The 27,118-nt window shown below is 37.9% G+C and overlaps 1 protein-coding gene across 9 annotated transcripts in view; it reads left to right on the top strand.

The window, feature by feature from the left end:
- Nucleotides 1-27,118, top strand: part of GPD2 (glycerol-3-phosphate dehydrogenase 2) — a 158,609-nt gene that overhangs the window by 25,108 nt on the left and 106,383 nt on the right. For 8 of the 9 annotated variants that reach the window (XM_058300899.1, XM_058300900.2, XM_012523466.4 and 5 more), the window contains exon 3: nucleotides 6,298-6,407. In XM_058300899.1, the coding sequence (XP_058156882.1) occupies nucleotides 6,306-6,407 (102 nt within the window). In that variant the 5' untranslated portion in view covers nucleotides 6,298-6,305. Of the gene's footprint in view, nucleotides 1-4,342; nucleotides 4,410-6,297; nucleotides 6,408-27,118 lie in introns of those variants that run through there. The other variant, XM_058300903.2, reaches the window with a different exon arrangement.

The raw sequence follows: 27,118 nt of genomic DNA, 5'->3' as shown, positions 1-27,118 counted from the left end.
TTAGAGGTTAAGAGAGAACATCCACAGACTATTACCACTGACTATGGTTAGGATACATTTGGTATATTTTTTCCATACCCCCTATTATTAACACAGTACCTTCTTTGACACTGATGCAAGAATATTACAATATTGCTATTATAGTCCATTAGTTACATTAATTGTATTTTACAATTTGCACTCTTAAAGTCTAAAGTGTGTGGCTAAGTTATTCAAATGTGTAGTTTATCTGGGAGAGTAGCCATAGAAGGAAGCAGGAGTTGTGAATGCTCAGGGACTATTTGAAATAGTATCTTAGCAGTTGCTCTCACTTGTTGAAGTCACTCTGTCTATAATGGGAGTCCTAAAAGGACAACTAAGAGTTCAATTGAACCAGATGAGTTGCAGTGTCAGCCAAAAGCATGGGTCAGCAGAGCACCAAATATATAGGCAAGGTTTTTAAATCTTTCAGAGTAGAAAAGTCAAGCGTATACAAAGGAGAGAGAAATCATGAAGGCATGAGATTTTTGTTTTTGTTTTTTTATCATCAGTAGTGGAGACTAGGAGATAATGAAGCAATATCATGGGAGTTCTGGGAGAGAATTATTTTCAGCCCTGAACTCTGTATATAACCAAAAGATGGTCAAGTGAGGAAGCAGAATAAAAAAATAGTTTCAGATTGCAAGGAGTCAGAAGAGTTACCTTCACACTAGCAGGTTAAGGGAGGTCTGACACCAGCTGTGCAGCAGGCCTAGAAAAGAAGTGCAGCTTGGAGCACAAGGATGGAGGATAGGCATGTAACTATGTACGATGATAATCATTGAAATGTCCAACAAATTGGAATGGTTAAATAAATCATGGTCCATCAATACCACCTGATAAAATAAATGTCATACAAGATGGTTTTATTACTCATGATATCTTGAGTAATATAAACAGGTTACAAGACAGTAATTTGCTGATAAGTATTATGAATATATATATATACATTTACACACATATATATACATGCACCTTTTCATGCATAAATTGTCGAATATTGTACATTAAAATAGAAAAAGAAAGCATTGGTGGGCAAACTTTGAGAAGGGCAGACCCAGTTTTTATTTGCTGTCAGTAAGTGCATTGTAATATGTAGCAGTTATATCTGTCACTTCTAGGTAGAAGATTTCCCAAACCACATCTTGAGCTCACATTACTCTCGTGAGTTTCAGATTTCATATCATATCTGTTTTCTCCAACCAGGTCTTCTGTCAGTACCTTAACAATTCCTTCTACCAGTCTGAGCTCCTCTTCTCCCTTGAATGTGCTGCTCTTCATAAATCTTACTGTTGTAATGTTGAAGCCAGGCCCCAGCTACCCAATCTCCGTCTCAGTCAGGTCCTGCTTCCTCCTGTGATCGGTTCTCAGGTCCTGTCATGGCCTCTCAGTGAGTGCTGTCCCTAGAGATTTCTGCAGAGCGATCATCCTGGCATTCGCACTTTTCACACCAGCCCTGAACCAGGCTCTCATCCTCTCACACAGGGGCCAGTTTAATGGCCTCTAATTGTTCTCTCTGTCTTCACTGTAAGCTTCAACACATCAACCTACTTGAATACTCTTCATAAATAACAGGATGAATCCTCTTGCTTACTTGAATTACAACCCCAATTCCTCGTTGCCAACAGAATACCCCAGAAATACCTTACCTCACATACACAGTCTTCCTCTGTTGGGCTCCCGGCTACTTCTTAAACCATATTTCCATCTGAACACCAACCCTACCCAAACCAGAAAGTTCCTGCACGCCTCTGGAACATCACTGTCACATTCTTTCTCCTCTAAATCGTCTACCAAACCTCCTCCTACTCTCTGTCCTCTAATTATTTTTCTTTGTTCAAGACCTTCTCAAACATACTGTCTTCTTTGAAGCTTCCTTTATTCCTTTAGTCTGAATCAGTCTTTCCCTCCTCTACAATCACATAGCACCTTGCTTTCATTTGTCTCAGAGTATTTATAATAACACTCAAGGTAGCAGCACTAGTTATAAAACAAGACAGAATTTAACATTTAATCCTCCAAAATAGATAATAAACTTCTTCAGCACAGTGGATAGAATCACAGATATCCTTAGTTGAGTACCTTTATGTTTAGTTTTTGCCAGTTGGGCTAGTGTTCTCATTGAAAGAATTAGAATTTTGGCACTTGTCACTGCCACTCTTGAGTCAGTGTATTTGTTATTTAATTCATAGGTTTAAAACATGGACATTAGACCGTGATAACTAAGCTAATTTTATTTTTGGATAATTTTCCTCCCTCTAATTGTCTCACAACTCTGGGTTACAGAAGGTAAAGATTTTTTGCCACATTTAGTTTCCATCTTTACTAACTTCCTATTTGCAGCTCTTACTTAAAAGGAGCCATCTTTACTTCTTTGCAATTATTATGAAAACTCTTGTTCTTACAGTAAAATGCAAGTGCTTACAAGTAACTGATAGTACTTGGTTCATATTTATCTGTTTTTTTATTTTTTATTTATTTCTCTTCCCTCCCCGCCCCGCCCCCCCGCCTCCACTTGTGTGCTTTCTGTGTCCATTCGCTGTGTGTTCCTCTGTGACTGCTTCTATCCTTATCAGAGGCACCAGAACTCTCTGTTTCTTTTTGTTACTTTATCTTGTTGTATCAGCTCTCCGTGTGTGCGGCGCCATTCTTGGGCAGGCTGCACTTTCTTTCGTGCTGGGCGGCTCTCTTTACATGGTACATTTCTTGCGCGTGGTGCTCCCCTACGCGGGGGACACCCCTGCGTGGCAGGCACTCCTTGCGCGCATCAGCACTGTGCGTGGGCCAGCTCCACATGGGTCAAGGAGCCCTGGGGTTTGAACCGTGAACCTCCCATGTGGTAGGCGAATGCCCTTTCCATTGGACTAAGTCCGCTTCCCTATCTGGTTTTGAATTTCTTCCTTTCAATATTCAAACAAAATTCTTGTATTACCAGGCAGAAGGTTTCTAGGTAGATGCTTTGCTGGAGGCTTCTTCATTGCTTAGAAAAACCCTAATGGTAAGGAAATGTACCTTAGGTGAGTGTTTGAGACCAGGGCCTTCTTTTGGGAGTGATAAGAAAATATGATGTAGCACTTGGGGAGAAGTTGCCTTTGGAGACCAAAGGCTGTGCAGAACCACCTAGTTTGAAAGCCTTGGCTCAAATCATGATTCTCCCATTTACCAGGGAGTGACCTTGGGCAAATCCCCTATTCTTTTTTTTTTTTTTTAAAATGTTAATTTATTTCTTTATTTCTCTCCCCTTCCCCCCCCCCCAACCCCCGTTGTCTGTTCTCTGTGTCTGTTTGCTGCGTGTTCTTCTTTGTCCGCTTCTGTTGTTGTTAGCGGCACGGGAATCTGGTTTTTTTTTTTGCTGTGTCATCTTGTTATGTCAGCTCTCCGTGTGGGCAGTGCCATTCTTAGTCAGGCTGCACTTTTTTTCGCGTTATGCGGCTCTCCTTATGGGGAACACTCCTTGCGCATGGGGCTCCCCTACATGGGGGACACCCCTGCGTGGCACAGCTCTCCTTGCGCGCATCAGCACTGCGCATGGGCCAGCTCCACACGGGTCAGGGAGGACCTGAGGTTTGAACCGCGGACCTCCTATGTGGTAGATGGATGCCGTAACCACAGGGCCAAGTCCGCTTCCCCCTATTTCTTCTGAACCACAATAGCCTCTTCCTTGAAATTAGGATGTTGTGAGGGTCACGTGAGCTGATATATGTAAAGAAAAGCATACTATCTATTACCTAGGGAATACTCAATAAATGGCCGCCATTATCTTTATAACATCAATAATAATAATGATAATCATTTAGGAGAGTCAGGTGCTACTCACTGATTCTGTGACTTTGTTTTTGAATTATTTGTAAGAGTGATTTATTACAATTAAGTAGATAATCTAGTGGATGGATGTGATCACAGTAGGAATAATGATCCCTTAAGCATAAATTATTTTGTGAATTTATCAAAAAACCAAACTGTTGATTATAGTCAATATCTCCCTCTAACTCTGTAAAATAATGTTAATGCAGTCTTTTACTAGGAATAGTGATTCACTGAGGAAACCCATGTAACTATCCCCCATCACAAGTTTTGGTCTCAAACAAAATCAAATTGGAGCAATATAATATAATAGAGTGAGTAAGGAATTTCAGGGATCCACACATTTCGTAAGACTCACTCCAAACCAAAATGAGATGAACACCTCTGACTCTGGGACATTTATTGACTGTATTATGTAAAATCCCTCAGTTGGTTCTGTTGATGTTTAGTATCCTTTGTGAAGTCATCAATGACAGTATCAACAAGATGGATGCAGTGATACTAAGTTAAAGTCATTCAACCACAAAACTTGCATCCAGAGGATCACCAGGCTGCTGTCTATATGGGACAGGCACATGGATGTTTAGGTAAATAGAACTTGAATTGTAGTCTCTGTTCCTAATTGTCAGGGGAACCCAGTTAGCCTGGAGATAGCATGCTAAGGGATTGTCATACACTTTGGGTGAGTGTTTGAGACCAGGGTCTTTTTTGGGGGGCAATGACAGCAAAATATAGTATCCATATATACATTTACAGCAGTACTAGAAACGGTGATTGTGACTTAGGACAAATGTGTGCCCTCTAAATTGAATAAGTTTTGATTTTTACTATCAGAACAAATTGGACATAAGGTTTTGCTTAGAGTTTACTGAATGATGAATGGAGGGCCCTAGGTAGCATCCATCAACCATCTTGCATAACTTTGGAGAGAGGGGATGTAGAGAAGGGACTATAAAGAAAGATCTCCAGCAGCAGAGTATATTTGTTTGCACGTGAAATATTTTCCTGGGGAGTATCTTTATTTAAAAGAATCTTAAAATTTAGGAGTTTGCCAGAAGAAATGAGATTAGAGGAAAAATATAATTTTAAGAAATGTCAACCTTTTAACTTTAATATATAATTTGTAGTGTTCTAAAATGAATTTTCTATAGAATCATAATTACGAATTGTACTGAAATTCTTTGATTTAAGATAGTTTTGATAGATAAATTTAATAGCTCCTAGCCATCCAGGCTGGACCCAAGCATTTAACTGTATCTTAATTTATGTTGCACTACTGTATATTATTTAGTATCTTAAGTCAAAACTGCCTTTATAATAAATGTGTTCTTGAGTCATGAGATATCTGTAAATTACAAGGTATGTTGTCCAGACAAGTCAAACCTCCACCCATACAGAAAAATAAGGTACTGGCTTCTCCCCAAGTGCTACACACTTAAGAAGTGGGTGTATACAATTGCTATTACAAATGGAAAGTCTTAGGCTGGTAAAATTATTCAATATTAATTCTAAGTTAGGTGATCACACAATGTTATCTTTTATGTTTAACGGAATAAACCTGACAAGTGTTTTTGGTGGACTTTTCATTGTTATGTTTTTGTTTTTTGTCTTGGTTTCTGAAAGAGTTAAAGAATAATTTCAAGTCTTCAAAAACTTTTAAAAAATTCTTTAGTCCAGTAGTGAAAATATGATATTTTGAACAAAGGAAAGAAAAGTCAAGTGCTAACACTTGCAGTGCAAATTTTATTTAGAAATACACAATGAATATGAAAGAGTATATGATCTAGAGGACTTCCTCCTTAAAATTGTGGTGTCATGCAATTCTGGCTAGGAGAAACTGTTTTAAAAATATTCCTCTACCAAAAGGAACTACAGCAGTGTTAAGTTTGTCCCTTTGTGGAAGTATCGAGGCATGATTTCCTTTGGCTTTTTATCTGTAAAGCATAGACCCTTTTGGGGATACAAATGTGTATTGGCTTTCAGCTCTGGTGAGAGAACTTCATTAGGGAGGAAAAAACTCTGGAAGGGAGTTGTACCACAAATTGAATTAAACATTTGCCAAAGAACCTGAGAGGAGAGGTTCATTGTCATGTTGAGTGACAGAAGACTTCTACCAGTTCTTCTTGTGAAGGGGTTAGCTGTTGAACAAATGTGCAAGTACAGCATGCAGTTTTGCCAAATCTACAATGGCATTTCTTTTCACAACTCTCTTAACTTTACACTGTTTAAATATCCTCAGTTGTTTCTTAATTTGCCTTCTTAATTTACCCTTTGGAAGGTAACTTTTATGTAAGCTATCCTTTAGACTTTTTCTTGCTTTTGTTTTTGAATTGTGTACAAATTGGCATCCTAATGCCTTATTTTACATTTACTTTTCTAGCTTAACTTACTTCAATAATCGACATGGTCTCTTTTTTGTTATTGGGATTGTTATGTGATAAAAATAGCAATTGACTTCTTTTTTTTTCTTTGTAGGCTAAGAAATGGCATTTCAAAAGGCTGTAAAGGGCACTATTCTCATAGGTGGAGGTGCTGTGGCCACTGTTTTAGGCCTCTCGCAGTTTACTCACTACAGAAGGAAGCAAGTAAGTCATTGTACATGAATTGATTATGACAAGATACCTCTTTCTGCTCAAAAACTATATATGGGACTTGTGTAGGCTGATGGTTTTGTTTAGAAATTATAGTCAAAACTTCTGTTTGATTTGAGAAATACTAATTTGGAATACTGCACTTGATTCTTGAGAACTGTGTATCTTATTTTTTTAAAAAGTGAAATTCTTTTTCAGAAAGCATTATGTTATTTTTCCTCTGTTTTGGCTCTTTGGTTTCAAAAGACTTCTTCATTTACAAGTGCCAAGGTTTGTTCATTTAGACTCTTGTCTAATTCATCCAAATGTTCTGGATACCTTCTAAGTCCCTGCCAAAAATTTGTCTTTATTAGAAGGCAGGAGGGTGAGAAAGGAAATGGAAATGAAAGGACCTACAGAAAGGGTCCAACTCTGAATCCTGGTTTTATTTCTTAAAAGTGTAGTTACTTATGTAGTATTATCTCATTTTGAGTGCAAATTTTGTGAGGGAATCCATGAAGTGAGATTGGTATAAAGATTCCAAATAAAGCGTTCAGTTTGTTTTCGTTCTGTTTTTTTCCTTTGTACTGCAAATATGCCTTCACATAGTCCACAATGATGCCAGGAAACAATTTTGCTAAACGGTTTTGTTGTTTACAGGTTTGAAATTCTTACAGCCACCTCTTTAGTAGTTAATATTGTTCTACTGTTCATCTTCCCCTAGGCTGCTGGGGTATTTTGTGGTACTAGTCAGGCAGTGTGTTCTTGTACCTTTTAATTTTTTTAATTTTTTATTTATTTCTCTCCCCTTCCCCCCATCATCTGCTCTGTGTCCATTTGCTGTGTGTTTTTCTGTGTCTGCTTGTACTCCTGTGAGCAGCACCAGGTATCTGTCTTTTTGTTGTGTTATCTTGCTGTGTCAGCTCTCCATGTGTGTGGTGCAGCCTGCTTTTTTCGCATGGGGCAGCTCTCCTTGCGGGGGCACGTTCCTTGCACATGGGACTCCCCTACGTGGGAGACACCCCTGCGTGGCATGGCACTCCTTGCGCACATCAGCACTGTGCATGGGCCAGCTTATCACACAGGTCAGGAGGCCCTGGATTTGAACCCTGGGCCTCCTATTTGGTAGGCAGACGCTCTATTAGTTGAGCCAGATCTGCTTCCCTGTTCTTGTACCTTTTGAAGAGGGAGGTGAAGGACTTTGAAGAAAATGATTTTATGTTATATAGTGAGGGAAGCTTCCTTTTTGTGGATACCTTTTTTTTTTTTTTTTTTGCCTTGCGCTTGTCATATCTGTTTCTTTGTGGTATAGTACAAGTTGGTGGAACCAGGCATGTTGCTCTGAATCCTATATCCTGAATGGGAAGTACCAAGTTAAAGACATATATTAGGAAGAAATAATTTCCTGGCTTACAGTTAATTAAAGAAAAGAAGCTCATTTTTTTTTTTTTAATGTGCTTCCTCCTAAAGGTGGACAGTGTTGAATAAGGTCGTGTTAGTCTTTTCTTTATTCTGAACTGTAAACACATTTCCCTCAAGATTTCCCGAGGAGTGTATGGTGTCGCTATTATTGACTGACTTAGTATTGAAATTCATACTTGGTTATACTTGATGCACTATTTCTTTTAAAATATTACCTTGTTTCCTTAAAAGTAATTGTGAAAAGATGTTGTTTCTATTGAGGTGATTTCAGAGCTGCAGTTCTGTTTGGTACGTATGTGTTACGGGGTTAGATTACTTCTGCCATCTTTACCAGTGCTATCCGAAACGACACTGGAAATGCCAAGGCCGAAGGTCGTGATATCTAATATGATGAGTTGTTGCTAAATGTGTGCATGGTTTATGTCATTTACCCTCAGTAAGCATGTTCTACTTCAGAATTTATAGCTTAAATTTGTGCCTAGGTAATACTGTTTCATGTTTTTTGTTTGATTTCTCTTTAATAAGTTGAATTCACAGCATAGAATAAGATGATACTGCCCCAGATATAGCACTTTAGGGATGGACTTTAGTCAGTAAGACCAAGGCAAAACAAGGGCTTATTGATCCCTGGGACTTTTTGTCGTTTCCTCTTTCCTAAATTAGACATCGCCGCCACCCTAATTGCCAAATGAAGTAGATCCCAGCAGTTTCAAGTCTTTGGTAATTTTGAGCTGACAGGCTCTCTTGAGAGAAATCACTATAGGCAGATTCAATCAACACATTGAATAAGATATCCGTGCAATTGTGTACAGTTCTTTTGCGGTGATTCCTGTCCCTGTAAGCCCCTGCCATGAGCGTATATTTTGTCTAGGAGGTAGGATGTAGCCATGGGGCTGGGCTAGAGAGAGAGTGAGCGACAGAGAGCACCAGAGCGAGAGAGCGAGCACAATTCATTTGAGTCACTGATGTCAAATGACCATGGAACTTTTTAAAACCAGCTGTCCTTTCTCACAAAATGCCTGCCAATCAAAGCCATTCTAAAGTGGTAAATTTTCCTGACTTCAATAGTTAAGAAATATCTGCCTCTGTAGAAACTGGACCTTAAATGTGAATAGGGGTGCTACATTTTTTTCCTGCAGAGTGATGTTTAAAGTATAGGTTTGTTGTACAGGTGTATTTACTGACTGTGTTTTTAATTTTTTCCAATTTTGTAAGATGATTCTGACTGATAAACTGTCTTACTTTAAGAATAAGTTGGTGTTGAAAGCCCAAGACACCAATGAAAATGCTCCTTGTTGGCTGGCACTTTTTGTGGGCATTCCTGCACTTGCAGCTCTGTCTCCCCTGACTCCCAACTCATTTGATACCTCTTCTACAAAATTTCTTTCCTAAAACACAGGCAGTTCTCAATTAACAAATGGGTTGTATTCTAAGTCTTGGTCGCTGGGTAGAGTGTGTTTGGGTGATGAGATAGTGCTGTAAGGGGTGTTTCGGTGCCAGTTCCACTTGAAGAAGCTTTGGTTAAATTAGCTTGTATTTGCAAGGAGAATAGAAGAACTATTATGTATGCTTTTTTGGATAAATTAAACAGAAAATACAACAAAATGGAATAAGTTACATGGTTCTTCTTATCTTTAATCCAGTTATTTGAATAAAAGTTACTGAGGGTAAGGAAATAGAGACATTTGTGAAGACTGGGATTTCTGGAAGTGGTGGGGTTTATATGTAGTGATACTGGTTCTTTTGTCTCACTTTCCTTCATAGTGTGTCTTTCTTCCTATAAACATATCATTTTTTAAACTTTTTAAAAATGTATTTTTAATTTTTTAAAACGATATTAAGATTACAAAAAATGTTACACACAAAAATCTAAGAGATTCCCATATGCCCCACTCACCACACCTCCCATCCTTCCCCACATTGACAACTTCTTTTATTAGTGCGGTACATTCGTTACAATTAATAAACACATTTGGAGCATTGCCACTAAGCATGGATTGTAGTTTACATTGTAGTTTACACTCTCTCCCACTCAATGCTGTACGTTATGGCAGAATATATAATGGCCTGATATGTAATTGCAGTGTCATTCAGGACAATTCCCAAGTCCTGAAAATGTCCCCATATTACACCTCTTTTTCCTTCTCCCTGCCTTTAGCACCTCCAGTGGCCACTGTCTTCACATCAATGATATAATTTCTTCCATTGCTAGAATCACAGTAAGTCTACAGTAAAATGCTACTAAGTCCACTCTAGTCCATATTTTATTCCCCAATCCTGAGGACCTCGATCCCATATGGCTGATGGATGGGACTCTCTTGCTTACAGTTGTAGACGCTCTGGTTCCTTGGTATGGTTAAACATAGTATTAACATCTTATGTTGATCAACACTGAATATTGTTCCCTGTTGACCTAAGTGAAACCTAGAGTTTTGTTTCTTTTTCTTTTTTTCAGGTAAAATAGATAAAATTTAGAAGAGATGTAGAAATATCAGGGTCAAGTAGAAGGCTATTATTTTTCTTTTGGAGTTGGGGCAGCCTAAATCTTCAGTTCTGATGAGGGGAGGTGGTGGTCAAGGGATCTGACAGAAAGAATAATGTTGACTAACTTCTTTTGAGTGTCCACCTGCAGGAAAGAAGGCTCGGGGCCAAAAATGGCATCTACATTCCAGATTCCCTTCAGTTCTATGTACAGGGCTTTTTATAGTAGCCTAGGAGTGGCTTCCTGGTCAGTGCTTTTCCCCCTCCTTTTACCTCCTTACCCCCCAAGTAGGTCACTAAGTTTCCACTAAGTCTTCATCTCGATTTTTGCCCTCCCCAAAAGGAGCAGACACCCCTGTGGTGGTGTGGAGATTTTAGAGAACAAGATAATTGTAATTCACTACGCAGTTTCGGTTGGTTTAATAATAAACTTTTAGATGGAGGGCACTTTGGGGATGCATCAGGCAGTGTTCCCCTCGGGACCACATGCTCTTCTAGTGATTCCCTGGTAGCTAAGTGAAAGGAAGTGTTGCTTCATGGGGGAGGTTCCTTCTAATTCTAAGCTGGCAGGAGAATGGAGTAGGTGAAGAGGAGAATTTAAATTAGAGGAGACCCAGGGGTACTTTCAGAGCCAGCAGACCTCAGTGAGTGAGGAGCGGAAGTGGAGCGCGGGGAGGTCAGGGCAGCATGTGGGTTGCTCAGGTAGACTTGAAGAAGAGGGGCAACCAGGGAGAATGGGGTGAAAATAGGGAGTGGGGTATGAGAATTTAAACCAGGACTGTCTGCATCTTTTTTCCTTTCATTATAGGCCAAGGGCACTTTTTGAAAACTTTTTAAAACTCAACGTCTATTTTATAACTTCTAGGTCCTAACTGGAAATATTGGTAAGGTGGTGTGGGCTTCTCTTTAACACCAGTGGTGTGGCTGATGTAACAAAAGTCTATTTAGGTCTGAGGGTGAGCCCGCTCACAGAACACACACCAGCTTTTTTCCTTCCATTACCCACTCTGAGGGTGTAGCTGGCTGTGGGCTGACTAAGGTGAAGCCTGAGCAGCACAGAGGGCTTCTCAAAGCGCGGATGTGAAAAGTTTTCTTTTTTTAACCTTCATCATACATAGGAAAGAAGTGGGCTTTAAAGTATGCATATCAAGATCTCTTTTCAGTTTGGAGGGTAATCTTAATGGAATCAAGGAACTGATTCTACAAATGGGATTGGTGTCCCGTTTGTAAGCAACGTAACAGACGTAACAGACGTCCGAGAGTGTGATCTTTGGAGCGTCTTTGCAGAGTGCCTGCCTTCAACACCTCTACTTCAAAAATAGCTATGTGACTTGGGCAGTTTTCTTAAATTACGTGGGCCTCATTTCTTCCCTTTCTATAAAATGGGGAAAGAGTAGTACTTGCCCCGTAGGATTGTTGAAGAGCAGTTGAACCTGGAAGAGTTCCTGGAACATAGTAAGCTTTCAAAAAGTGTTATCTATAGATTCCCAAGTGATAAGGATTTAATGAAGAGTGGTTGTAGTTAGCAAGAAAGTTGCTCTTGTCACTGCAGGCCATTGCCTGCAGGATACCTTTTTAGGACTTTGAGATTAGCAGCTAATGATACATCCTTAATCTGAGGTTGTAGGGTAATGGCTAGAAATCAGTTGTGCGGACATCCTTATGTTTTCTCTTTTCCTTGCTTTTTGTTATAAAGATGGGCCAATAACAAGGTGGGCAACCCCAATTATTGACAAACCCTTTTCCTGTTGTAAATAATCATTCCTATGGTAGTAATAAATTCCTTGAAGTTTCTACCATTCCTTTTCTTTTTTAGGCATATATGAATTATGGTAGACTTGATATATATGGCTTATATGTTCCTGAAAATTTACCTGAGTTTATATAGTTTCTGATAAATTAATAATACATAGTGCATTTCTGTTTACTGGAATTCTATGATGAAACATTTAAAATACTTAAAAAAAACCTCTGAGTTCTCATTTGTAAATCTTAATTGTCAATATAATTTTAGCTTGAAGTGGAGTGCAATTAAATTTATTTCTCCTTTTCTAAACTCAGTGATGTTTGAGCATGTGATATAGTAATACTCATTAATAACAGGATCTTCATGCTTTGCAAAATAGCTTCTCATTTTGTAAGAGACAATAACTCAGTATACTTGTGAGTAGCTTACTAAGTATAAGAGCTCTCAGTTATATGTGTTAATTAAGGAAACATGAAAGAGCATGATAACAGTGATGTTGTTAGATTAGTTGAATTACAGGTAAAACTGTACTACCTTTTTTGTTACTGTTATCAAAATCCAGGAAGAAAAATATTAAAGCTAATAAGAGACAAAATTATGCCTGGATACTTAAAATCCACAGAGATTTTTGAAACATTGTTTTAACTTCTAACTTCAGTCTCCCTCTCAATACATTATTTGTAAGAGATTCTAATAAAGCAGTTCCTTTGGATCACTAGTACCAATGACTTAAAAGTTGGTAGCAAAAGATAAAGTTGGAGAGGAAGCAAAAAAATAGAACTATCATCTCTAGTCAAGTAAGATCCACTTTATGATTTATTTTAGTGGTCCCTAAAATGAAAAGTCATTTAGCTTCCTGAATGTGTCTCTTATAAAGTGTGGCTGGATTTTGGTGAGCCTGTTCTTGAACACAGATTGTAAACATTTTTGGGACTTCATTGTCTATGTAAAGTAAAGGTAATATCAATTTACTCCCAGTCTTCTTTTTTCCCCAAGCACCATACACGAGGTAATGATCACAGTACCTATGTAGGTGGTATTTAGTAAGTATTTGACTTCCTTTCCCTTCCCTAATATAGGATATGAAAATTTGAAATTAAACTAGCATTTTTATGCACAATAAAGGTATACCACCAGCTTTCTTTAAATAGGTAAGCTTTTGGTTGGTTTAATTTTGCTTATATTAACTACTGGCCAGGGAAATTGGCAAAGGGTAGAGACACTTGAAGTTCACATGAACACTGAAGATGACTAAGCTCATAAGCATGGCATCTAGGACATGATGTTAATGAAAACCAAAACTAAATTACAGAATTTCACTTAAGCATCAATTTCAGCAGTCTTTGAATCAATATTGAAATTTATTTGCAGAACACATTAGTATTCTTAAGGAATTGTCTAACCTTAGTTATAATTATTCTTCTGGTTTGTAAGATATATCTGTGGATTTGAAATCAGTATAAATCTTCCTGACAGGTGAAATAGCTGAAATGGTCATGTGACATGTTTGCTATTTTATATTTTTAAAAATTTACAGAAGTTGTAGATTTACAGAAAAATCATGCAGAAAACAAGAGTTCCTGTATAACTCCCTCATGTACATAATTTTCTCTATTATTGACACTTTGCATTAGTATGACAAGCTAGAATCAATGAAACAATTTTATTATAATTATATTAACTATAGTACATAGTTTACATTAGTGGCCACTGTTTAAATTTTTTTTAAAATTTTAATTTGATAACATATTTGCAGTCTAAAATTTCCCCTTTAATTATTTTCATGTTGTCACATGTATCAGAATTTTATTCCTTTTTACAACCAAATAATATTCCATTGCATTTGTATATGTTTTATTTACCTATTCCTCTGCTGATAGACACTTGGGTTGCTTCCCTCTTTTGGCAGTTGTGAATAATGTCACTATGAAAATTGGTGTGCAAATTTCTGTTTGAGTTCCTGCTTTCAGTTCTTTTGGAAATACACGGGATGACTGGGTCATGTGATAATTCTGTACCTAACTTTCTGAGGAACTGCCAAACTGTATTCCATAGGGGCTGTACCGTTTTATATTCCCACCCAAAATGGAGTATTCATATTTCTTCACATCCTCTGCAACAATTATTATTATTATTTTTTTAGTAGTAGCCATTCTAGTGTGTATGAAATGATATCTCACTGTGGCTTTGGCTTGCATTTCCCTAGTGGCAAATGATTTTGAGCATCATTTTATGTGATTTTGGCCATATGTGCATATCTTTTTGGAGAAATGTCTACTCAAGTCTTTTGCCCATTTTTAAAATTGAGTTGTTTATCTTTTTTTGTTGTTGCGTTGTAGAATTTCTTTATATATTCTGGATATTAAACCCTTGCTGAATATGTAGTTTCCAAATATTTTTTCCCATTCTGTAGGTCATCTTTACTTTCATGATGAAGTCCTTTGATGTACACTGATTTTTAATTTTGATGAAGTCCCATTTATCTCTTTTCTTTTGTTGCTCATGCTTTTGGTGTAAAATCTAAGAAACCATTGCCTAACACAGGGACCTGAAGATCTTCCATATGTTTTCTTCTAGAAGATTTATAGTTTGTTCCTATATTTAGTTCTTTGATACATTTTGAGTTAGTATTTTGTATATGGTGTGAGGTAGGGGTCCAGATTAATCCTTTTGCATATGAATGCCCAGTTTCCTATTATTTGTTGAAGAGACTGTTTTTCCCAATAGATTATTGTAATCTATTGTAATCTATGTGTAAATGTGAGGGATGATTTCTGAAATCCAAATTTAATTGCATTCGTCTCTATATGTGTCCTTCTGCCGGTACCGTGGTGTTCTGATTATTGTGGCTTTGTAATAGTTTTAAGATCAGAATGTGTGAATCATCTAACTTTGTTCTCTTTTTGCAAGATGGCTTTGACTATTCAGTTTCCCTTATTCTTCCATATATATTTTTTGGTTGGCTTTTTCATTTCTGCAAAGAAAGTTGTTGGAATTTTGATTGGGATTGCACTGAATCTGTAAATTGGCTTTGGGTAGAACTGATATTTTAACAATATCTGGTTTTCCAATCCATGAACACAGAATGTCCTTCCATTTATTTAGATCTTCTTTGATTTATTTTAATGTTTTACAGTTTTCTGTGTACAAATTCTTTACATCCTTGGTTAGATTTATTCCTAGATATTTGATTCTTTTAGTTGCTGCTATAAATGGAAAATTTTTCTTGTTTTTTTCTTTAGATAGTTCATTACTAGTATGTAGAAACCCTGCTGATTTTTGTACATTGATCCTGTACCCTGCCACTTTGCTGAACTCATTAACTTTAGTAGCTTTGTTGTGGGTTTTTCAGGATTTCCTGTTTATATGTAATCTCCAAATAGTGAAAGTTTCACTTCTTCCTCTCTGATTTGGATGCCTTTTATTTTATTTTTCTTGCATAATTGCTCTGGCTAGGACTTCCAGTACAGTGTTGAATAACAGTTGTGACAGCAAGCATCCTTGTCTTTTTCCTGATCTTAAGAGGGAAAACTTTCAGTCTTTTACTATTAAGTACGATATAAACTGTGGGTTTTTCATATATGCCCCATATCATGTTGAGAAAGTTTCTTTCTAGTCCTATTTTTCTAAGTGTTTTTGTTAAGAAATAGTACTGAATTTTGTCAAATGCCTTTTCTGTGTCAATTGAGATGATTTTTCCCCTTCATATTATTGGTATGGTATATTATATAAATTGATTTTCATTAATTGAAACTTCCCTTGCATATCTGGGGCAAATCACACTTGATCATGGTGTATAATTCTTTTAATGTGCTAATGTATTTAGTTTGTGAGTAGTTTGTGGAGAATTTTTGCATCTTCATAAGAACTATTGGTCTATAAGTTTCTTCTATTTTGGTATCTTTATCTGGCTTTGGTAGGAGGGTGATCTTGACCTCAGAGAGTGAGTTAGAGAGTTTTCCCTCCTCTTCAATATTTTGGAAGAGTTTGAGTAGGATTGGTGTTAATTTTTCTTGAAATGTTTTGGTAAAATTCCCTTGTGAAGCCATCTGTTCCTGGCTTTACTTTGTTGGGAGGTTTTTGATGACCAATTCAATCTCTTTACTATTGTTAATGTTTTGTGGATATCCTCTGTTTCTTACATCAGTGTAAGTAGCTTGTTTCTAGGAGTTTGCCCATTTCATCCAGGTTATCTCATTTATTGGTATACAGTTGTTCATAGTATCTTATTATCCTTTTTATTTCTGTGTAGTTGACTGTAATGCCCTCCTTTACATTTCTGATTTCAGTTATTTGTGTCTTTTTTCTTTTGTCAGTTTAGCTAAAGATTTGTTGATTTTTATTGATCTTTTCAAAGAATGAACTTTTGGTCTTATTGATTCTTTTTTTAAAACTCTGTTTCATTTTTCTCTGCTCTAATCCTTGTTATTTCATTCCTTTTGGTTGCTTTTGTTTTAGTTTGCCCTTCTTTATTACTTCTTCCATGTGTCAGGTTAGATCTTTGATTTGAGCTCTTTCTTCTTCCTCTACTTTTTTTTTTTTTTTAAGGAGGTACTGGGGATTGAACCTGGGACCTCATACATGGGAAAGAGACACTCAAATCAGTGAGCTACACCACCTCCCCTCTTTTTTAATATGAAAATTTAGAGGTATATATTTACCTCTCAGCACTGCCTTTGCTGCATTCCATAAGTTTTGGTATGTTGTGTTTTTGTTTTCATTTGCATAAGATGTTTCCTAATTTCCCTTGTGTTTTTTTTTTTCATGACCCATTGGTTGTTTGAGTGCATTTAAAATTTCCATGTATTTGTGAATTTTCTAGTTCTCCCTTTTTTATTGCTTTCTAGATGTATTACATTATGGTCAGAGAAGACACATTGTATGCTTTCAATATCTTTGAATTTATTTTGACTTGTTTTGTGACCTAACATATGATTTATCCTGGACAATGATCCATGTGCACTAGAGAAGGATGTGTATATGCTGCTATTGGGTGAAGTATTGTATTTATGTCTGTAGGGTCTAGTTTATAAGTATTGTTCAAGTCTTCTGTTTCCTTATTGATTTTCTGTTTAGATGTTCTATTACTGAACATTACTGAAAGTGGTGCATTGAAATCTCACACTATTAATGTAGGACCTGTTCATTTCTTCCTTCAGATCTGTCAAAATTTACTTCATGTATTTTGGGGACATGCTGATACATTTCTAATTGTCATGTCTTCTTGTTGAACTGACCCTTTATCAATATGAAATGACCTTTGTCCCTTCTAACAGTTTTTGATTAGTATAAGCTTAGGGAAAGTGGATGTGGCCCAAGCAATTGGGCTCTTGCCTATCACACGGGAGGTCCTGAGTTCAATTTCTGGTGCTCCCTACAGAAGATAAGCAACACAGCAAGCCGATGTGATGGGCTGGTATGGTGAGCTGATGCAACAAGATGACTCAATGAAGAGACACAACGGGAACACAATGAGAGGGACAAAAAGTGGGAGTGGAGGTGGCTCAAGCCATTGGGTGCCTCCTTCCCATATGGGAGGTCCTGGGTTTGGTTCCTGGCCCTTCCCATAAAAGAAGCTGAGCACACAATGAACAGACACAGAGAGCAGAAAGTGAGTGCAAAAACAGCAAGGCCAGGACAGGGAGAAATCTGTTGTTGAACCCTTCTAGGGAGTTTTTCATTTCTGTTATTGTGGTCTTCAATGCCAGTATTTCATTTTGGCTCCTGTAGCAGTTTGATATAGTTATGAATTCTAAAAATGGATATTGGATTATGTTTGTAATCTAGTCTATTACTGGGCATGATTGAGTTATGATTAGGGCTTTGATTGGACCACATCGTTAGGGCATTGAGTCCCCACCCCTTGGTGGGTGGAGACTCACAGATAAAAGGCATGGCAAAGGACAGAGTTGGAGCTTTTGATGCGAGGGTTTTTGATGTTGGAGTTTTGATGTTGGAGTTGATGCTGAAGCCTTAAGCTGGAGCCCCAGGAAGTAAGCTCACAGAGGAAAGAGAAGCCAGCCCCAGGAAGAGAGGAACCCTGAACCCAGGAAGAAGCAAGCCCTAGGAAGGTAGGAAACTTGAACCCAAAGAGAAGCAAGACCCTGGAAAGGAGGAACCCAGGAAGCCTGAACCCTCACAGCCATCAGCAGCCATCTTGCTCCAACACATGAAAATAGACTTTGGTGAAGGAAGTAACTTATGCCGTATGGCCTGGTATCTGTAAGCTCCTACCCTTAATAAATACTCTTTATAAAAACCAACCAATTTCTGGTATTTTGCATCAGCACCCTTTAGCTGACTAATGCAGCTCCTTTTTAAAATTTTCATCTCTTTGTTGAGATTGTCATATTGTTTCTTCATTGTCTTCCTGTATCTTTCAGTTCTTTGTATTGTACTTTTTCTCCTTAAGCATATTGAGGATCATTTTTTAAAAAGTCTTTCTCTGATATGTCCATTATCCAGTCTTCTTTGTTTATAGTTTCTGGATTTTTGTCTTATTCTTTGCATCACCTCTTGTTTCTTTATCTGTCTTGTAATTTTTTTGCTGCACACTGTACATTTTAATATTTTAATAGTGTTAACTCTGGGAGTTAGTCCATGAAAAGTCTGTTCCTTAAATTTGTATCTAGCTAGTGATATGGTATAGATTTACTTGAGTGCCAGGAGGTAACAAAGCAAGAACACAAAAGCAAAAAAACACCTTTTACAGTCTTTGCAAATTGGCTCTGCATTGGGTGCTGGTCGCCTTCAGAGTTTAGCTCTCCCATCCAGAAAATAAGTCTGAGGCAAATGTGAAGTGCTGGATCCTCTCAGTCTGTTCTGAACCTGAATTTGTCCTGGGTTTTTGCTTGTTAGTAGCCTTAGAGAAATTCCCCTATTTGCAGGATTTGAATGTCTTCTTTACTCCCTATGGAATAGGCTTTCACCCCTCTTTAGTTCTCTATTGCATAACTTTTAAAGTAGGTAATCCTTTGCCCCAGGCCACTTTGGCTTAATTGTTCCTTACATTGTTTTTAGCCGTTTGCAAGCTGCTTCTGGCTTCCAGATAAATTCTGTGTGGTTGAGCCAGCGAGGGGTTTCCTGTTTCAGGCTTCCAGACCTACACAGGTTAGATTGGCAGGGACCTACAGGCACAGCAGTATATGCATAAGGGTTATTCTCCTACCTCTGGAGCAGGATCAGGCACTTACTATGCAAGTATAGGCTGACCACACCATGCCAGGCAGGGAAGGGTGGAGGGGCTAGCATGGGCACCATGAGATTTCCTTACTATTTTAAAATGTGTTTTCTTGATTTGGCATTTGCCCAGTTACTGCAGACCTTCAGCTATTTCCTGAAGTTTTGAGGAAGATGAGTCTGCCAGTTTTTCCTAGGTGCTCAAAGATTTTGTGAGGGAACAACACCCTGGAGCATCTTACACCACCATCTTGGTCTACCAGAAGCCTGTGGTTTGCTTTTAACTTTGTGAGCCAGTTCAGACTAACAGACTTGTTTGTTCTCCCTGAATATGTAATCTTCCATCTCTACTAACATTTTTCATAGATTCATCAACAGCCTTTCTCCTTTAAAATAAACCAACCAAACAAAAACAAACTTATAAAATGCTATAAATACAATTCTTCTTAAACATTTTTCATTTTTATTGATTTTAATGTTAAAGTATGAAGTAGTATTAGATACCATACGAAGAATATATATGAAGGTGGGGAAGGACTACTTGTTGAATGATTGGCTTCTTATTTCCACCTGTCTCCTGTCAGCAAGAGCATTATGTCAAAACATGAATATAGAAATGTCTCCACACTGTGGTTTGCTGGGGTTTACATTTGATAATCTGTCTTTTGGGAGTTTTATCTTTGTGGATTTCTTTTTTTGAAAATGAATGGCCTCATCTATCAGAGGAAGATTCAGAATCATGTACGGACTGTTTCCAAAGGAGGCTAGTTGTGAGTCTTGTGTTGTAATGGTAAACATTTAGTTATTGTATATTTATTGGGACAAGCCAGTTGGTATAATAAGCAATCTCCAGGGACCAGTGGCCTATCACAATGAAGGATTATTTAATGCTAAAGTTACAGTTCAGCATGGGATAATATAGATGAGGGACCTAATTCTTACAATCCTTTTGGAACCCATGTCCTTGAGCTCTGCCTTCTTATAGGGCCTTGCTGTCCCACTGGATCATTTCCACCTAATTTTAAGAAAGGGTGGGTGTATCAGTCTGCCAAAGGGGTGCTGATTCAAACTACCAGAAATCTGTTTGCATTCATAAAGGATATTTTATCTGGGGTAAAAACTTGCAGTTATGAGGTCCTCAAGAGTCCAGCTCAAGGTTGCTTTCTCATCAGTTAGTTGCCACATGTTAAAGCAAGATGGCTGCTGCTCTCTGCAAGGGTTCAGCCTTCCTTCCTAGGCTTCCTCTCTCTCCTGGCATAGGGCTTGTTTCTTTCCAGGCTTTCTATATCAGTCTCAGCTCTTCTGTTCTCTTCACAAGGTAAGCTGCAAATTATCAGGTGAATGCCTCATCTTTCTTTCCCTGGGACCCCAGGATGAAAAAATGACAGAGCTCTCTGTTCCAGTGTGTCTTCTTGAGTGACTTTCCATTTATATTGAACCACCAAGCAGGTGGAGACTCACCCTGAGTCATGCCTTACTGACACGATTGAATCAAAGCCCTAACCTTAACAGATAGTTTAATCAAGGGCCCCTCAACTGAATCCAATATAATCAAAGGACTCGCACCCTGAAGTATATAATTAGTTTACAAACCTAATCTTCTTCTTTTTGGGATTCACAAAAATAATCTCAAAAGGTCACAGTGGGAATGCAGTACAATGGTGTTCTCAGGAAGAAGGGTAAATGTATTGTTAGACATCCAGCCATCATGTATGTGTCCTGACTTTAGTTTCTAATCTAGTCGACAAATGAGCTGTATAGATGAGAGCTTCATTGTTAGGGTTTATACCAAAGACTGCATCTCACTTTCACTTGCTTCTCTTGTTTATAATCCCAAACAGCAGTTCCTGGAAGAACTATTTTTCTCATAGAAAGCAGCTAAATTTATTGGAGCTGTGCCTGATGTCTAAGGCTTGATGAGGATTTAGAATATACTGTATTTCGATTGAGGCCAGCTGAAACTATTCTTCACTGCCTTGTATGCTTAACTGTTTCTTTAGAGGCATGTTTCATCAAAGAGCAGAAATTGTGCAGACAGAGCTGGAAATGTCCTCTGAAGAGCAGCCTATCATCGTCCATATAATTTTGGTTTTTATTTAACACTTAGCCCCCAGAGTGGGGCCATAGCAATGTCTTTGAGTTATAATTCACATCAAGCCTTCGAGGAGTTTGTGATGCTATTTTATTGCTGGCATACAAAATCAGAGAGGTTAACTGTACTTCTATAGGTCACACAGTGAGTCAACAACTGAGCTATGATTAGCGTTGACAGCTGGTGAGCTTCTAGGCTGTTGCTAACTGAGCAACATTGACATTCATTTTGATTTGACTTTAAATTTCATTTTCAGCTATTCATTTTAAGACCTCTTAAAGAAACTTTTTAGGGTTTTGGTTGGACTGAACAAACTTTATTTTGTGGAGAGCCCTTTAGCTTTCCTCCTTTCTCCTCCCATCTTCTGGTTTAATAGTTAAATTATATTCATGCTAGGAAGGCTTCCTCTTAGTAAACTTTTGCAAATTAAGAAGAAAATTGGTGCTTTAAAAAGAGGTAGTTTACGACCAATTTTGTATGGTTTATTTATTTTTAAACAAAGAATTTCTGATTTCTGAGATCCTGCTAGTGAGTATAATCTAGAAAAGTTATACAAAGTTCTATATTTGGTGAAATAATTCGAGGGGAAATAGAGAGTGGGTATCACAACTTTGATGGAAATCTATTTTGAAACCTAAGGTTAAAATGCAGTTGAGGGCCATCACAACTGTAAAGATAAGAACTGGTTTATAATTTGATTCAGTGGGTCAACATTTTATTCACTTGACTGGGGAAGGGGGGAAGAGTGGGACTTCTTTCAGTGCTGGATCCCCTTCTGGATGTATATGCTAAGGTGATCTTAAGGAAAAATGCTGTCTCATAGGACCCTGAGTGTCAATTTGAGTTCCTGGTGTGAATGGCGACAGGTGAAGTATTTGCCCTAAGACTTCTTATTTCACTGCACTGCTATCAACAGTTCCCTGAATTGCTGGTGCCAGAGAGGCTGGCATACTTAGGGCCCGAATAAATACACATGTATCAGCAAAGATAATCTAGTTCAGCTGAGGACGTGGGATTTGGAATCAAACCTGGGATCAAATTCTGATTCTGTTATTTGTCCAGGGAATAACTAAACTCAGTTTCCTCAGTGGACAAAGGATATGCCTCCTGTGTCATGGTAAGACCTAAATGTGCTGATGTATTAGAGTGCATGAGGACTGCAGCGGCACAGGAAGCTGTAGTTCTTTCTCTTCTTCCCTCTCTGTCCAAGTGGTGGCTGATTTTCCCTGACCCAGGCTTACTCTTCAGATCCTCTAATTCTCAGTAAACGGTGAGACTTGAAGGGTAGTGTATCCAATTTAGACACTTCCAAACACGTAATCTGTGTTTTTGAAATATTTATTTGAAAACCAGTAAAACATACCTCCCAAATCTCAGTTTGCTTAGTCAGTTTATTTGAAGTAGATTCAAATACAGCCATGGGTTTTTTTTTTTCATTTTCAGCTATAAAAACGATTTATAATTAATTTTTTTGCATATACTATGGTCGCTGTTAAAAGCTTTTTGTGTGATTCTTCAAAAGCATCATAGCCACATGAAGGCAGACAGCCCCCTAAGGTGAATTATCACTCCTTTGTCCTCCATCACCTGAAGGGTGGGCCTCAGGCTGTAGTTTACCTCCACGGAGCCTTGAGGATAAGGTGTCCCATTTTTCACAGCTTTGAAGGTATAGGTTTTTTTCTGACTTCAACCTAGACTCGCTCTCTCACTTTTTATTTTTGAATCTCTTTTTTTATTATCATTTTAAAAAACAGATAAATAGATCACACAAAACATTACATTAAAAAACATAAGAGATTCCCGTATACCCGACTCCCCACCACCCTCCTCCCACATCAACTTCCCCTTCTATCGGTAAGGCACATTCATTGCATTTGCTGATTAACCCTGGAGCACTGCCACACCACATGGACAATAGTTTACATTGTAGTTCACACTCTCCCTGTCCATCCAGTAGGGTAAGGCAGGATAAACTATGTCGTGCATCTGTCCCTGCAATATCATTCAGGACAACTCCAAATCCCCAAAATGCCCCATATCACACCTCTTGCACCCTCTCCCTGCCATCAGCAACTCCCATGGCCACTGTCTCCACATCAATGATACAATTTCTTCCATTTCTGGTAGACTCTCTTGTTGCAATTTAGACTGGTTTCCCATTGTCTGGTCTATAATGGAGATGACAGTCCACCCATTAGCATCTTTTTCCTACCAAGTAATCATGAGTTCCTCCCCAAGTGTGTTTACACTGAGGAATGTTGCTTCATGTCTTGTAAGTACAAGAAAAAACCTCATTGTTTAGAATCACAAAATGATCTGGCAGTGAAAGTCATTAAAACATATTACATTTCACTGTAAAGAGATGTTTCTTGCATTTTACATCCAGGAGCATATAAATATGGTAAGACTTTTTCAGAGATAACAGAACACAAAGCAATTTCCTTTAAATCTAATGATTCCATTGATTGAATCATATAACATGGGTGAGAGAGTGATAGTTGCAATATGAAGTGATTTGCATGAAACACTTACTTTATACTCCAATTATTACTGTACATGATTACAGGACAACCTGGTTGTTAATTGCCTGTGGTCTTTAAATATGCACTTCTCTCTCAGAAATAGACACTAATTATTAGATCTTGTTTTTGGTCTCATCTGAAGTTGCAAATGTCTAGGTTTTTTTTTTTTTTTTAATTTGCAAGTCTAATGGTGCACAGGCATAGTGAAACTGATCTCATTCTGAATCCTGTTCAGGGTGAATATTCTCAGATATAAATTCTCAAAGATTAGAAACTTGGCTTTCAACTCTGGAGGTGTTCAGTATGCAAGCCTCTTGACAAAAGCTGTTTGCCATCAGAATGTTGGACATTTTATTGTTTTAAAATGTAGATGAAAATTGATTTTCAAGATAAGGAATAAAATCTACCACTTCCCCATTGTGGTGTGCCCATCATAATTAAATATAACAAAAAAATAACAACATCAAAGTCATTTGAATTATTTGATATTCTCCTACTTTCACCAAGTAAGAATATTTTTGGGGGGGGGGCTGTGGCTGGAATTGTGCTAGGCTTTAAAAGTGAGGGTTTGCTTTGTGTGTTAGCTGTCACTTCCTCTAGCTTCAGTGGCTGAATTAGGTTATTGATTCTGAATCTGCTGATGCTGGACTTGTTCCTTTCTCTAGGCCAGGGTTGATAAGTCCACAGGGGTCAGGCTGGGGAGGTCAAAGTGTGAAACCCATGGGTAGAAACCCTGGGCTGACAAGAGAAAACAAGCCCTGCCAAAAGGTGCAGCGGCAACTCAGTTTCAACAGCTGTATCTCAGATGGAATTCCCAATTTTTACATGAAATGTGCCAGTTCTTAAGTATTGGATGTGTGTCACATGTTTTTAAGACTATATTGTTTTGACGAAAGAAAACATGCTTGTGTGGCTTCTGGTTTTAGCACGTGCTGTTCCCACTTCCTTTCCTGGCTTTTGTTACCCAGCTAATCATGCCTTTTAGTTGGTTCCAAGAAGCCTTTTGAAGTCTGGAGCTTCAATAACCTGTTTTATATCATAATTGCTTATTTATCTTTTTGTTCTGTCCTCTTCTCTGTAAAATCCTTGAGGACCTCAAATAATGATTTGATGAGTAAATGATGATGAGTCAAGGGTCTTTGAACTCTTGAGGGTTTTGGTATCTCTGGTGATTTAGGACATGGTGCCTTTCCATGGCCCCTCCCAGAATCTCTGAGTCCGTCCTTTAAGGGACCCTATCTTTCAGATTCCTGTTTAATCAAATTAGCTTAGAAAGGACAGTGGGAAAAGGGCACATCTAGGAAGATTTGGAGCCCAACAGCTTCTTTTCTTACAATGGGCTGCTATACACTACCACTATTTTAATCCTTTACCTTTTTTTCTACTTTATTTTCAATCCATCAGCATATTTTATGAAAGGTAGAGTGCAGATGTGTTTTTGTGACTCAAAGCCATATGAAGCCAAAAGAGTCTTTCTCGTGGTAATTTAAAGTAGGGCCTTAGGCTGTGTTTACTGCCTCTAAAATAAGCTTGGTGCTTAGTTTCTCAGTTGCAACACTTCCCAGCTTTTATGAAAATATAAACAAAAATAAAATGTTATTTTAAATGTAGTGTTAGAAATTAAATAAATTACCCTCAGTTGTGCTGTATATTAAAAGAAAATTGGGTGGGTGGGGGGATTTTCACTGAAACCTCCATAGCAATACCATACCAGAAAAACTTTCTACAATGTTTGGCAACTAATTTCATCTCATCCTATTGCAACTATTTAGTCTGTCTCCAGTTATTTCTTCTCAAAATTATATGTAACGTCAGTATGGCATGGTAATATGAAGCTTAGTCTCTGTTGCCAGGCTATGTAAGTTCAATTCCCAGCTTTACCATATACTAGCTGTACAGTATGGAGAGATTAACTTCTCTGTGACTCACTTTCTCCTTCTGTAAACTGGAGATCATGATTGTACATAACTCATAGGGCTAATGTGAAGATGAAATGAGTAGATAAAAGTAAAACCGTGGTAAAAGTGCCTGGCATATATAAAATTATATAATTTGTTTAATTAGAATATTTGTAGGTTTATGGAAAAGTTAATGTAAAAAATAGTATTCCCATATAACCCACTGTTGTTGACACTTTCTTTTAGTGTGGTAGCTTTGTTTAAACTGATGAAAGAATATTAAAATAGCGCTGTTAACTATAGTCCATAGTTTACATTAGGTGTTATTTTTTCCCATACACCACCCTATTATTAACACCTTGTATTAGTGTTGTGCACGCTATAATTCATGAAAGAATATTCTTATACTTGTATTTCTTATACTTAACAAATATGCAGTCCATCATCCACAACAGGGTTCACTGTGTTATACAGGCCCATGTTTTTGGTTTTTTTTTTAGAGATTTATTGATTTTTTATTTACACCCCCCCCCCATTGTTTGCGTTCACTGTCTGCTCTTTGTATCTATTTGCTGTGTGCCCCCATGTCTGCTTGTCTTCTCTTTAGAGGGCTCTGGGAACCAAACCTGGGACCTCCCATGTGGGAGAGAGGTACTCAATCACTTGAGCTACCTCAGCTCCCTGCTTTGTTGTTGTGTCTCTCATTGTCTTTCCTCTTAGTGTCTCCTTGTTGCATCATCTTGTTGCATCAACTTGCTGTGCCTGCCCATCATGGCAGCTCGCTGTCTTGCTTGTCTTCTCCATGAGGCACTGGGAACTGAACTCAGGACCTCCCATGTGGTAGGCGGGAGCCCGGTCTCTCGAGCCACATGTGCTTCCCATACAATACCATGCTTTATCTTCTAACTTCCATTCTAGTAACATATGCAACCCAAAACTTCCCCTTTAATCACATTCACATACATAATTCAGCACTGCTAATTATACACACAATAATGTGCTACAATCACCAACATCCATTTCCAAACCTTTACAATCAACTTAAATAGAAATTCTGAACAAACTAATTATCATTTGCTTAGTTTCAAAGAATATAGGTTGTCCCCTGGTAACGTATATTCTAGATTCTAATTCTGTGAGATTGCTTATTATAATTAGTTCATGCCGTTGAGATCATACGATATTTGTCCTTTTCTATCTGGCTTATTTCACTCAGCATAATGTCTTCAGTGTTGATCCATGTTGTTGCTCGCATCAGGACTTCATTCCTTTTTACAACTGAATAATTTCCCATTATATGTATACCACATGTTGTTTATCCAGTCATTGGTCAGTGGACACTTGGATTATTTCCATCTTTTGGAAATTGTGAATAATGCCACTTT

The sequence above is a fragment of the Dasypus novemcinctus genome, chromosome 7 (assembly GCF_030445035.2).
Source record: "Dasypus novemcinctus isolate mDasNov1 chromosome 7, mDasNov1.1.hap2, whole genome shotgun sequence".
NCBI lineage: Eukaryota > Metazoa > Chordata > Mammalia > Cingulata > Dasypodidae > Dasypus > Dasypus novemcinctus.
Note: the sequence above shows the minus strand (reverse complement) of the source record. Positions and strands in the feature narration are given on the sequence as shown.